Here is a 12,897-nt window from a genome sequence, read left to right on the forward strand (position 1 = left end):
TCACAATGGACCTACTAAATCTAGGCAATCTATTTCGTCCCATGAAATACCATCGGCAGGTTATGAGCCCTCGACAGCCTAGCCTACTGATCATGGCTGAAAATCACGCTTCATTGGAGATTTCTCACAAGGACACGTGACGCCTCGTCAGGTGATGCCTATAGTCTCACATCGAAATCTCACCCAAGATGCACATCTTCCAAAATCTATAAAAAGAGACACAAGTCCCCAAAGCAAGGTAATTGTGACATTCGATTAATTAGCCATAACTTTGTCCAAATCACTATTTACTTTGTACTTGTTACTAACTTAAGCATCAAAGAGCCTTCTTTGTTTCATAGCCTATCCATCTTGCCAAAAAGTGTCTGACCATTTTTTAGCATCAACATGTTTTAATTTGTGTTTTGGATTGAAACTTCATGTCATGTACCTTCTAGTTACATGAATGAGATTGGTGAAAGGTAAATCCCATTTTTTTGATTCCCCTAGTAACAAGAAGAGAAAAAAATTGCCATAACTGCTGTTTTTTTTTTCTGGTTTCATTATGAGGCTAGAAGTACACAGCAAGGAACATTTTCTGTGCAATTTTCCTTCTTTGTTTGTCATGATTGGTTAATGGGTATTGCAAGGGAAGCAGCCGCAAGAAATGTGGCCAGAAAAATGTGGGTTATGCCTATTTATCATCTTCTGTGCATTGTTTGTGGCCTTGTTAATTTGTTCAGAGTGTTGCTGCCTTGCTGTTGCTCTCCATTCCTCAGCTTTTCTATGCACAATTGCCATCCTCTTCATCAACTTATCCTCCAGGTTTGATCTCATCTTCTGTATTTTCACCTAAAACCCCAAAAGAACAAATAAATAAACAAACGTGTATCTGCCAAACTACAAAAGCATGCATGTTGGTAACTCCATTTGGCTTTACAAAAGAAATTTCAAGTGAAAAGAAGAGCGGAAAACACCAAAATAGTGCTCTTTTCATCAACCACTAATTTATTCAGAAAGAACAAAAAACCAAGCTTCCAAGCATGACTGGTATCCAACTCAATTAAATACTCCAGTTCCCCATGGATTTCTAAATGCTGCTACTTCACATGGGATTGCTAGTATTAAAATGTGAGGATGAAGACTTCTAGCTTTCTCTCTAATTTCTGTGAGAGTTTGGTATGTAGAAAATTATATAATATTAGGCAAGACACTTCAATAGAGGTGGTCCAGTCTAGAAAACAAAAGGAGAATGGTGTCCAAGAGTGACGGGTGGCTCAAGGAGGAAGACAACAATAAGCTCCATCAAGCATTCCAACCAGAACCAATAAAATACAGTTTGCTAGCACTTGCGGTTTGACAATGCAGCCACTTAGTTTCCTGCTCTAAATATTTTAACACAGCAAATAAGATGAGATGTCTTCAGCAAAATATATCACACTAAAGTTTTTGATGACATAACAGCAAATGTGCAATATGAATTGAAATCAAGAGACTGATAATCTTCTATGTTGATTGCTAAGTCATGGCGGTTCAGGCTTATGTCTCATGTTTGTAAAAAAGAGAGTATAAATCTCATGTTTATGTACTTGCATTTCCATTGCCATGCAAAACCAATAATTGGATAAAGAACAAAAACCTGCTGGGATAAGAGCCCACCATGGAAAAAAGAAACGATGACAAAAGTACCTCAAGCTTTCTTGACTGAGCTTCTGCTTTTGCACTTTGGAGGTTGACCCAGGCTTGGATTTTGGCTTCTTCTCTCTGATACCTGCACATTCAAAATGCATTTAAAACCAAATCTATCATTTCAAACAATATGTGGTCAAACTTAGTAATCCAATTACCTAAGGCAGCATTTGTTGTTTTCATCCTCTTCCCAGGCAGCAGCTCTAGATTCAGAAATACTTTCTCGGCATGGATGGCTTGTTTCGAAATGTCTCAAGCTCTTTGATATTTCCACTTCCTCCTCTTCCCTTGAGTTCCAATTCGATGCAGTTGAATCATATTGTGTCCCAAGGCACTCCTGCAACTGGGCAATGTCAATGGTGTTATTAGTGCTGCTAGAGTACCCCAAAGCCAATGGCCCTGACCGATTTGCAGGCGTATTATGGCGCGCGGGCGACGAGCACTTGAATGGTGTGTGGCACCTTGAAGTTGTTGAACTGCCAAGAGGCGTCATCTCTGTCCCAACATCTCGATGTTGTAGATGATGAACCTCTTCTGTGCCTGCATCTTTCATGGTTTCACAAGCTGAGTTTTTGAATAGAAAGCCTTCTTTGGTTGGCTCTAAGTACCTGGAATTGGGCAAAACTGGTTCTATATCGTCCACAAACTTATCTACACAAACAAAACTCAAATTTCAGTTGTTGAAAACAAAACTCAGTTCATAGGTATCATGTTATCTTGGAATTGCAAGTCTAGCTCCAACTTGAAAAATATTTTGGGTTATAATTAAATTGATCCAATTCCAATGTAACAGTAAATGTTTCAGCTAAAAGGTCTAAGGACAGGTTTCTTGCATAAAGAGATGCAGAGTAAAAAGATAGTGAGCCTTTATTAATAAACTAGTACCATGTTTGTGTTTCCCAGTGTTTGAAAGATACACAGCAAACGAATACATGCAAAATTGGAAACTAGATTCTACATTGTTTAATACAATCAGGGACCATAATCAGACAGTAGAGGAAAAACTGAAAATATAATCAAGTTTTAAAGAAAAAAAAAAGAGGGGAAGATGATAGTGGCACAACAAGGGGGCAACGGGATACATAAAGCAAACAGGTCAGGGTTCCACTAAAGAATAAAGTTCAAATAAAGATTTTACCTTTTAGAAGTACATCAGTTGAGGTTGAGACCCCATTGAAAGCTTTGCCAGAGTTATGATTGTTCAAAGAGGCACAGCGTTGAAAGCTTGAGACTGTCTTTGACACTTTTTCCTCTGCGACCCTTGTTTTTTCAGCAAACACCTCCATTTGTTGCTTAAAGTTGTCACCTTGGTTGGCATTAACAATCTTAGTGGAGTCTGCTGATGGCTTTATGGTGTGAGCAGGAGAGTCATGGCAAGAGGTACTGATGAGCCACTTCTCTGCATCATCCCATTTTGAAGGAAAGCTCTTTCTTGCAAAATTCCCAACACTGAAGCTGAAAACAGGTCTTCCAGGTGTAGGAGGAGCTTCCAATCTCCTCTGTGTGACAGAGCTCATTCCCTCCCTCCTCTGAGCTGAAGTGTCAAGAAAACCTCTGTTGCCTTCTGAGCTGGCATTGCTTGGTACTGGGAATGACTTGACAAACTCAGAGGTCTCTTTGAGATTAAGCTTGCACAGAGGGTCAGGGAAGGTGTCTGCATATGGGTTGGTTTTACTTTTCCCGTAGAAGCTTGTACTGCCCTCTAATGGCGGTTCCTGAATCACAAACACCCAAAACAACAAGAAAGAATAGAAAACAACAAAGACTAATTAAAACCCATTTGAGCAAACAAAAAACAAAACCAAAGAGCAAAAGAACAGAAAAACCAAATGTGTTATCTTTACCCCACTACATGAGATAAAAGATGGAGCTTGAAAGCATCTGGGGCTTGTGAGATCCATGGAGGCTTGTGGGTATGGATGGTTCTCTTTGTAGAGTCGCTAACTTTTAGTATCTTGGACAAGTGCTTTGCCTATCTCCACCATTCGGGTATAAAACTGTTTACTTTTGTCATACGAAAATGACTGAGAGCAAAAGTTGCAGCAGAGAAATAGCTTCAGCAAAACAAAAAAGCATTGACTGCTTGCAAGTTGCGAAAATGGTCTACTAAAAAGTACTGTTAGAAAAATTGAGTCACATGGGGTTAGCCAGCAAGCAAAGCTTAGCTCTCTCTTCAAAATTTAGACTTACTCTAAACTACAGTGACATTTAGTCGTACTTGTACAGAAGCAGACTAGGAAGTGGACGAAAGAGTACCTCATAAAAAGAAGAGGGAGCTTTGGGAGCAGTGGACAAACCCACTCATGAGTCCCAAGCGTGAGCAGAGAGAGTTGGCTAATATATTGATTGTTTATTTCTTTTGTTTTCTTTTTGGGAAGCTTCGTTTGGTTTTTGTTGAACCCCTCTCTCTAGGTGTGCCCTTTTACAGCTTTTGCAATTTACAGGCCCTAATGGATTTTGGTGTCTCATTCCAGGTAACTAGATCGCACTAGATTTGTCTGTCTTGGCCTATAAAGGCCGCTGGGCCTTCAATCCAAGTGTAAGAGCGATGTAAAGTCAAGTCAATGACAATTTGGTGGGTATCAAGAACTTGTATTGGGGACATTGTAAGGACTTTTGGTTGGTTGCAAGAAGTGGAACACCTAGAACACATTATACATTTGGCTAATTTCAAGAAATACACACAATTCATGTTCTCTATAATGTGGGAGCATCTACAACAGAATTGCTATACTCTTATTTTTAGCCATTTTAGCTAAAATGAGCGCAAAACGCAGCTCCAACAGACTTGCTATTTGGCTCACTACTTGGAGAACTCCCTATTTGAGTTTGGAGAGAGAAATTGAGGGCTCCATTTCTTCCTCTTATCTCTCTCTAGGCACACAACCCTCTCTCACATCTTACTTTTTGATTTTTTTTAATGAATTTTTAATTTGGAGAGGAGCACAGAGAAATAATAAAACATTAGAAATTAGCCAAAGTAGAGAACACTGCTAAAGGAAACTATTTTTAAGTAGTTTGTTATAATGGCTTTCTAACTATTTTACCTAAATTTAGAGACTCTTGTGGAGATGCTCGTATCTTAGTGTTAACAATCTCTATTATTGCAATTTGTCTTAGTGGAACACTTAGTGATTGTAATGTATATGTTGTTAAGTTATCTTTAATACAAATATGGGAAAAAAAGATTCATTTCACTATCACTAAATTGATAATATGAGCCTTAATACGAGAGATTGATGTTTGACATCAATGTGAGATTGATAGTTAAGAACTATCAAAATCTGAATTGGTACCAAGTCCAGGTTCTAGGAAAAAGTTTGTCATTAGACTATTATCTTCTAGAAAAGAAAAGAAAAGATAAGTGTAATATACACTTGCATAAAGAGGAACAAAATGATTGCTAAAAGTCAATTGAAGATCCAATTAGGGAACTTCATCATACTCGGATCAAGCTTGTAGTGGGACCATACTTTTTTATACCAATTATATTGGGAGAGTGGGGAAATTTCTCACACACACTACCAAGATGCCAAATGAGTTCGAACCTAATACCACTTACCTACCAATCAAAGTTCTTTTTCACTAAGATAGATGATGTTGACACAGTGGGACCATACCTAATTTTTTCTGTAGTAAATATCTCTTAAAAACACATGTAATTGTGTGCAAGTTAAGTTTTAAAGAATTGTATGATATATGTATTACACTTTGCTAGAGTCGTAGTGGTATACTTGCTATAATATAATTAGAGGTTCTTGTTAGTTTTGCTTTATGATTATAACATACTACTTATATACTAATTCATGATTTGGCCAATTCGTTTAATAAAGAGTCATGTTTGCTCCATATGTATGTGTATACATAAGAAATTAAAATTTTAAATCATTTCTCATTGGAGAGATACAAAATGATTGTAGTTTTTTTTTTAATATATTTTTTTATACATGCAATATTGAGACAGGGGGAATTTCTCTCTCTCTCTCTCTCTCTCTCCTTCAATATGTCACATGGGTTCAAACCTGAGACCGTTGATCTACAAGTTAAGACTCTTTTCTGCTAGGCTAGACTTTGTTGACCACAATTGTAGCTTTATGTATAGTTGACGGGGTATCACACTTCATTTGTTCCATTAAAAACAAAAGAATAACATGAAAAAAAGGGTCATATATATTTACATACATATGTAGAGTTTTCTTCATAATGACATTTAGAATTTTTAAAAGTATACAAGATTTTATTAAGCATCATCTTTGATTTTTCTCATGTACAATGAGTAAGTAAGGAAATATTTTTTTAATAATTAGATAAGAAATTTATGTTACTTTGAAAGATAAGGTAAGTGTTTAGTGATTTAAGTAAAACATGTGGGAGCGAAGTAAAGAAGAAAGGGGTGCATGATGGAGTTAAAACACTTTAATCTTATTTATGGCTCTCTAATTTAGTTTAAACACTTCAATCTTATTTAAGGACATGAATGGAAGATGGCGACATTGGAGAGAATGCATTCTCTATTTGGATTTTAGATGTTATATGATGAGAAAGACGACGTGAGTATCATTGACTTTTGCATAAAGAGACCATGTCAGAGAATATGTTAGGGATAAATAAATAAACTAACACAAAGTCGGCAAACCCTTCTTCTTTTTTTTTTCTTTAAAAAAAAAAGAAATAAAAGAAATAAAAAAAAGAAAAGAAATGGATTCACCTAACAACAACAGATGAAGTAGGCAGAAATCGAAGTGTGTCATTGTTTCTAAGAAGTGCATTTGGTTGGTCCATTACGAAATCGAAGTATGTCTTTTTGTTATGTAAAAAGTCATTAAATATGCTAATCGAAGTAGGTAATCTGTTTGGTTATAATTTTGAAGTTCTCTTATTCTTCTAATGCGAAGACAATTTTTACAATTCTCGTATGAAATGTCCCGAGTGCATTCAAGCAAACTAGAAATGCATATCTTCTTTGATAATCTTTTGTTTCCAACAACATACATCTGCTCAGGAGCAATTTCTGACCTTAATTGGTTCAATAATTGATCAAAGCTATTTTGAACCAACATGGAATCATTAACCATTTCAAAATGTTTATATATATATTTGGACTCATTCTCAAAAACTGACCATATGCAAGTCAAGTCATAGAAATTTGGATGGACATAATAGAAATGACATAGTGGATCAACATCAAAACACAAAGTCCATGATTACACATGAATATTGTCATGTTCTCATTGAAGGTAAGTTCTCATTAAAAAGTCACATATTCCGTCTAACAAGAAAAATTTACCTACAGCCGTTCTATGAAACGGATGTTTCACACTTGTTTGATATTTCAATTTTGGTTCAAACAAGAAGTTGGCTAGTTTTTTCTCCATATGTCATAATATATGAATTGTAAGTAAACCAAACGTTAATTTGATTAGGAGCCATGTGGTTGGACCACGAAAATACACAAACCCTCGTCTTAAAGGAATTAGCGATTGTAATGTATATGATATTAAGTTTATCTTTTTTTTTTAAAAGAATAAAAAAATTATTAGTCTAAATTAATCTAATTTACGGGAAGAGTGATTCCAACTTGGGTGCAAGAGAATGAACTCACTGTCCTTACCAACTTATCTAACCCAAATATGCGATATTAATTCATTTTTAATTGAAATGTGAAAGACACATTTTCATTTATAATATCGCTAAATTGAGGATATGAGAATTAAATAGGGAGCTTTAGTAATATACCTAAAATAGGAGATGAAATTATAAATAAAAAAATCCACATGGAATGCACTTTAAAAACATACCCAAAAATTATTTACTACATAAGAAATAAGTGTTGAAGTTCATATAAATTAAATGACTGCCACTCATTAACTTAAAACAAACCACACACCAAAAACTATTAAAAAAAATAAAAAACCCAAAACAAGCCCAGCAAGCCTGAAGTACATTGTTAATACCATGTCATAGAAGTACATTATTAATACCATTTCATACAAAAAATAAATAAATAAAAACCCAAAAAAGCCCAGCAAGACATCTGATATCCTTTGCAGAAACCAACTCCAATTGAGGACACTGTTAATACTATATCATAGAACTATCTTCCTAGTAAAAATCACATTCTGCATATCATAAACTTCAAGTGCACAGCTATATATAGAGCATGCCTTGTTATTGAAAATATGTAAATACTACGTCATAGAATTACACTATTAATACTATATATGTCATAGAAATCAACTCAGTTGCAGGGTATGAACAGTATAACAACTGTTCATAAAATTTAGTGGAAGTTAACAACAGTTCATACCACTTACAAATAACAAATTGTATACTGCAAATCAACTTACCAACTTTGGTCATTCCACTATCAATAATAGTCAAGGTATTGTTGTTTTTGTTGGGGATGAAGTGGATGAAGAGATTTGGCTGACCATCAAGCTTGCTCTTGTCAGTCAAACTCTCAAATCTAATCTTGTCAAGAGCCTACAAACAGAGCATGACATAATGAGCCAAATGAAATTTAATTTAAACAAAATCATTATCGAAAAAACTTATTCTCTACATAGCTTTTCCACATCAATTCAGCAAGAGATAGGAACACTAAAGAATTTTTATAAGAAATTTGAAAAGCATGCATGAGACATAAATATTAAAAACAATCCTTCTTATATTCAACTTACAAACGTGTTAACACATCTCTTTTAACAGTCTTGATCTCTTGGACTACATGGGTCCAAGAGATTTGTGGTCACTCACTGTTGGATGTAAATTCAACGGTTTACTCACTCTTGCACTCCTTTTAAGAAACTTTTTTTGAACAATTGAATTAATATCCAACGGTGGGTGACCACAATCTCTTGGACTCCAATGGTCCAAAAGATCAGGACTGTCTCTTTTAATAGGCAAACAGAGATAGCAAACTTCTGATAGTATGAGAAACTCAAATACCCAATTGACATTCATTATCACTATCATTATCATTGAAAATGAAACAAATATCCAATTGACATTCATTATCACTATCATTATCATTAAAAATGAAACAAATACCCAAAGCACTAATCAAAACCCTAATGTGAAATCAAAACCAAGAAATCCATAAGTAGATGAGCTATAGTGTTTTTAAGCAAGAAGAGAACAACTAAATCAAAAACCCATAATATTCTCAAACTTTTAACTAAAAAACTAACGACGACTAAATAACAAAAAAATTAGTTTCCTTCCATATTGAAACGATCATAAACCACAACATAAAAGTTAACATATTCAGATCTCTAACCTAAGCCATACAAATTAAATTGTTGAATTTAAAACGTTCACAAGCCAAACACAAATAACACAAGCTTGTTGATAGCCAGGTGCAACACATTCTCAAAGTTTTTTTAGGGACAGTCAAGCTTATAATTGTTTGTATCAGTAACTGGAGGAACTCATCATCTTTATCAGCCTTCAAAACCTTGTTAATGGCATTGCTAAACTCATTGTTGTAGTAATTCAAGGTTGCATTTAGCTGTGCTTTACTCATGGTAGAAAATGTTGATGTGAGTCTCCTAATTAATCAAGGAGATTTACTTCCTTGATTAATTAAGAGATTTACTTTCCTATTTTTTATATAAGTGATAAATCATTGTACAATTATGAGATACTTTCCTAATTCTTTACTATATCTAATTCCTTGTAAAATCTTCATATGTAAACTCCTATATATACCTCCTTATGGAGAAGAATAAAGAACAACCTAAGATATTCAAACCATATTCATATTTTAGCATGGTATCAGAGCAATCGATCCTCAGTTGTCTCTAAATTCTCATATCAAATTTCTTCAAACACAAACCCTAAATTCTCATATCAAATTTCTTCACAAAACCCTAAACACAAATTCTTTTTTTGTTCTCTTATTCTTAAATCCTTCCACTGCCATGAATATTGTCTCATCTTCCCAAACCGCTGCCTTCACTTCCCCATCCTCCAAAATTGCCACAACAGGTTCCCACGGTTATGTTTTGCATAGTTCTTCAAAGAAACACATCTGGGTCATTGACACCGGAGCCACTGATCACATGACCTTTGATCCTGGACAACTTACCTCTCATACATCATCTTCTCAATCGGTGGTGTCTAATACCAATGGACATCTCCAGCAGCAAGACAATTGGTTGTGGTACTAGGAGGGGCAAACTCTACCAAAAAAAAAAGAAGAGTGAAAGGGCTATGTTTATTGACGTATCCCAAGAAGATGTTGCTTATTTCTTGACTCTGACGACCCCTTCTCTTCAAAGGGAGAAGGGGAGTGAAGAGAAGTTGTTTTGTCTCTAAACCCTTATCTCAAATTTCTCATATTCAAATCCAAAACCCTAAAAATCAAATTCCTCATATTTATTTGAGATATTTAGTGATATACCCATTTCTAGCACTAATATTATAAATAAACCCTACACAATTGAATTCCTATAAACAAACCCAAAAAAAACCCAAAAAATGATAGCTGGCCTTATTGAATTTAATATTAATTATTAAATTACTTTGATGCCCTATTGAGTGCTTTGGGTATTTTTATGAGATTTTGGGGTTGAGCTTGTTTTAAGAAATTGATGGCAGTTTTGTAATTTATAAGAAGTTAAAAGCTTTTTTGTTATGTTGTAAATGGGCTTTGGGTGTGTTTCTAAAGTCCATTTTATATAGGGTATTTTTATAATTTTGGCCCCCATATTGGGTATAATAGTGAATCTCCCTATTTATTTTCCCCAAATCAAAATCTCTCAAATCTGAAGTCCTCAAATCCTCTTATCCAAATCCCTAAACACATACCATCAAATCTTATACACATACCTCTTAAATCCAATTCCTACATCAAATACATCACCTTCCTCACCTTCTCATATGACATCTTACTTCCGCTGCAATGTCAAGAACCCATACGATTCTCCATCTTATTGCAGACTCACAGAAGCATAAGGTCAACCCAGACTCCTTCTTCTATCACCACCACCAAATGTTCTACTCTTCATACGTCCTCCAAAATCATATATTGCATATGCTGTGAGTGTAGAATTGTATTTCATGACTCACTTACCAAGTTGGGCAATCGTGACATATATGCACCAACTTGAGGAGGAGTGTTGACATGAGTCTCCTAATTAATCAAGGAGATTTACTTCCTTGATTAATTAAGGGATTTACTTTCCTTTTTTTTATTTTATATAAGTGATAAATCATTGTACAATTAGAAGATACTTTCCTAATTCCTTACTATATCTAATTCCTTGTAAAACCTTCATATGTAAACTCCTATTTATATCTCCTTATGGAGAAGAATAAAGAACAACCTAAGATATTCAAACCATATTCATATTTTAACAGAAAAGATCCTGATGAGCTCCACATCATTGTAGGTTTTGCCTAAGATTTTCTCATGAAATATCTTAGCCTCTTTCTTTGCTAAGGGCACACTGATCTCATCTCCCTCGTATCGGTAAGTGCTTAAAAGATGAATCAAAAGCTACGACAGAATCAACAATCAGAAAAAAGGAAGAAAAAAGAAATTCTAGGCAGCAATGTAGTTGAAGATGTTTGAACAAATCACTTCTAATTCAATTCAAGAAATTGGATAACAATAGAAGATCAAGACGATACGGTTTCAACTAGCCAATTTGACATTTGAGAGCACAATCAGATTAAGAATGAGTTTGGAGGTTGAAGGTTTGTACCTTGCACACGTCTCCAGATCTATGGTATGCAATATCTGGCTCTGGAAGAATCGTCGTTGTCGGCGTTGGCGAACAAGAAATCCCGGTTGAAAATCAGGAACACCATACGGATCTGGCCATTTTGAAATATACTGTTAGCAAAAATTGACGATCTATCGGAATTAGTGCAGGCAAAAGATAAATCATCTTCATCTTCGTTGTTCTCTCATAGAATCATTCATGAATGTAGAACTTTTTCCATAAATCCTGTTATTAGTGTTAATTTTACCTAAAAAGTCTGAAGCCAAGTATTTTAAGAGGCAACCTACCATTCAGATTATAGTTCCTCGATTGAGACGACAACACTCACGAATATTTTCAAGTGCTGCATTGAGACAATTTTTGCATGATGCATATAGAAGTATTTTCTTCTGTTGCATATTTTGATGTGCTACCAACTATTGCACTTTGATAGCTTGAATCTGGTACGTCTTTAGATAATTTTTTTTGTCAGTAATGAAATCAAGTTATTATCATAATTTCCAGTAGTTAAAAATTCTACATGATTGAAACAAACTATGTCCAAAAACACAAGGACCATTAGTTAGATAAGATGAGGAATCTTGGAGAAAAACAAAGAATAGTAAAAGACTCACAAGGATGAATGGTTTTGAGTAAAGCATGTTCAATAAATTGAACGAAGATTTAGTTTAATTCCTTAAAACAAACGCATATACATACACATATATAACAATCACGATCATCTTGTTTCAATTTATATGATATATATATTCATTACACTTTCGTCTAGTCATAGCGGTATACATTTTATAATTTAATTAGGCTCTTATTAGTTTTGTGTTATGATTATAAGATACTACTTATAAACTAATTCATGATTCGGCCAATTTGTTTCATAAAGAACCATGCTTGCTCTATATTAATATTCATAAGAAATAAAATTTTAATAGAGAGCTACAAAATTAAATGATTGCGACTTTATGTATAGTTGATGGGTGATTGCACTTCATTTATTCCTGTATAATATATAGCACGTTTCAGTTGAAAGATTCTTCAAATAAGCTTATTTAAGGAACATCTTTGTAGGATTCACCATTCATTGTATTTCAATGATCCTAACTGTCTAGTTTGTAGATATTACCTAAAAGATCATTTTTACAAAAAATCACTTGAATCCGAAATCATTTGACCACCCAATTAGATGGTTATTATTATAGTATTTTCTTGAAGCACCGTGTTCGTCTATTTTGTTGGTCACAATTAGATACCTTAATGATTTTCAATTTGCATGATTTTTTGCAAGGATGATATATGAATGAAGACTTGAAAAATAGATAGTTTGGATCGTTGAAAACAAATCGTAAGGGACCCTATTTAAGGGATCCCTCAATATAAGGGGATTATATCTCTCAAATTTAATTGAAGGACGCCTTTTAGGGTCTTGTACAATTTTTTTTCGACGATTCAAACCGTCTATTTTTTAAGTCTTTATTCATAGCTCATTCTTGTGAAAAATTAG

The 12,897-nt window shown here is 34.4% G+C and overlaps 1 protein-coding gene across 2 annotated transcripts; it reads right to left on the reverse strand.

Annotated features, from left to right (window-relative positions):
- On the reverse strand, positions 509-3,786 carry LOC18783881. Of its 2 annotated transcripts, none has more exons than XM_007217728.2 (5): positions 3,513-3,786; positions 2,807-3,383; positions 1,827-2,319; positions 1,669-1,750; positions 509-831 (listed from the first exon to the last, which is right to left on the reverse strand). In XM_007217728.2, the coding sequence occupies exons 1-5, from the start codon at positions 3,567-3,569 to the stop codon at positions 613-615; spliced, it is 1,428 nt and encodes a 475-aa protein (XP_007217790.2). In that variant the 5' UTR covers positions 3,570-3,786; the 3' UTR covers positions 509-612. The 2 variants fall into 2 exon arrangements, with proteins under 2 accessions (XP_007217790.2, XP_020414654.1); XM_020559065.1 differs by lacking the exon at positions 509-831 and adding an exon at positions 848-1,364.

This window comes from Prunus persica, chromosome G3 (genome assembly GCF_000346465.2).
Source record: "Prunus persica cultivar Lovell chromosome G3, Prunus_persica_NCBIv2, whole genome shotgun sequence".
Lineage (NCBI taxonomy): Eukaryota > Viridiplantae > Streptophyta > Magnoliopsida > Rosales > Rosaceae > Prunus > Prunus persica.

Bases quoted from the DNA above. Each gene is read 5' to 3' on its own strand.
- LOC18783881 (XM_007217728.2), bottom strand. From the start codon at position 3,569: ATGGATCTCACAAGCCCCAGATGCTTTCAAGCTCCATCTTTTATCTCA. The intron at 3,384-3,512 runs GTAAAGATAACA...TTTGTGATTCAG, and splicing joins CTTTTATCTCATGTAGTGGG to GAACCGCCATTAGAGGGCAG. The intron at 1,751-1,826 runs GTAATTGGATTA...TTGAATGTGCAG, and splicing joins AACAACAAATGCTGCCTTAG to GTATCAGAGAGAAGAAGCCA.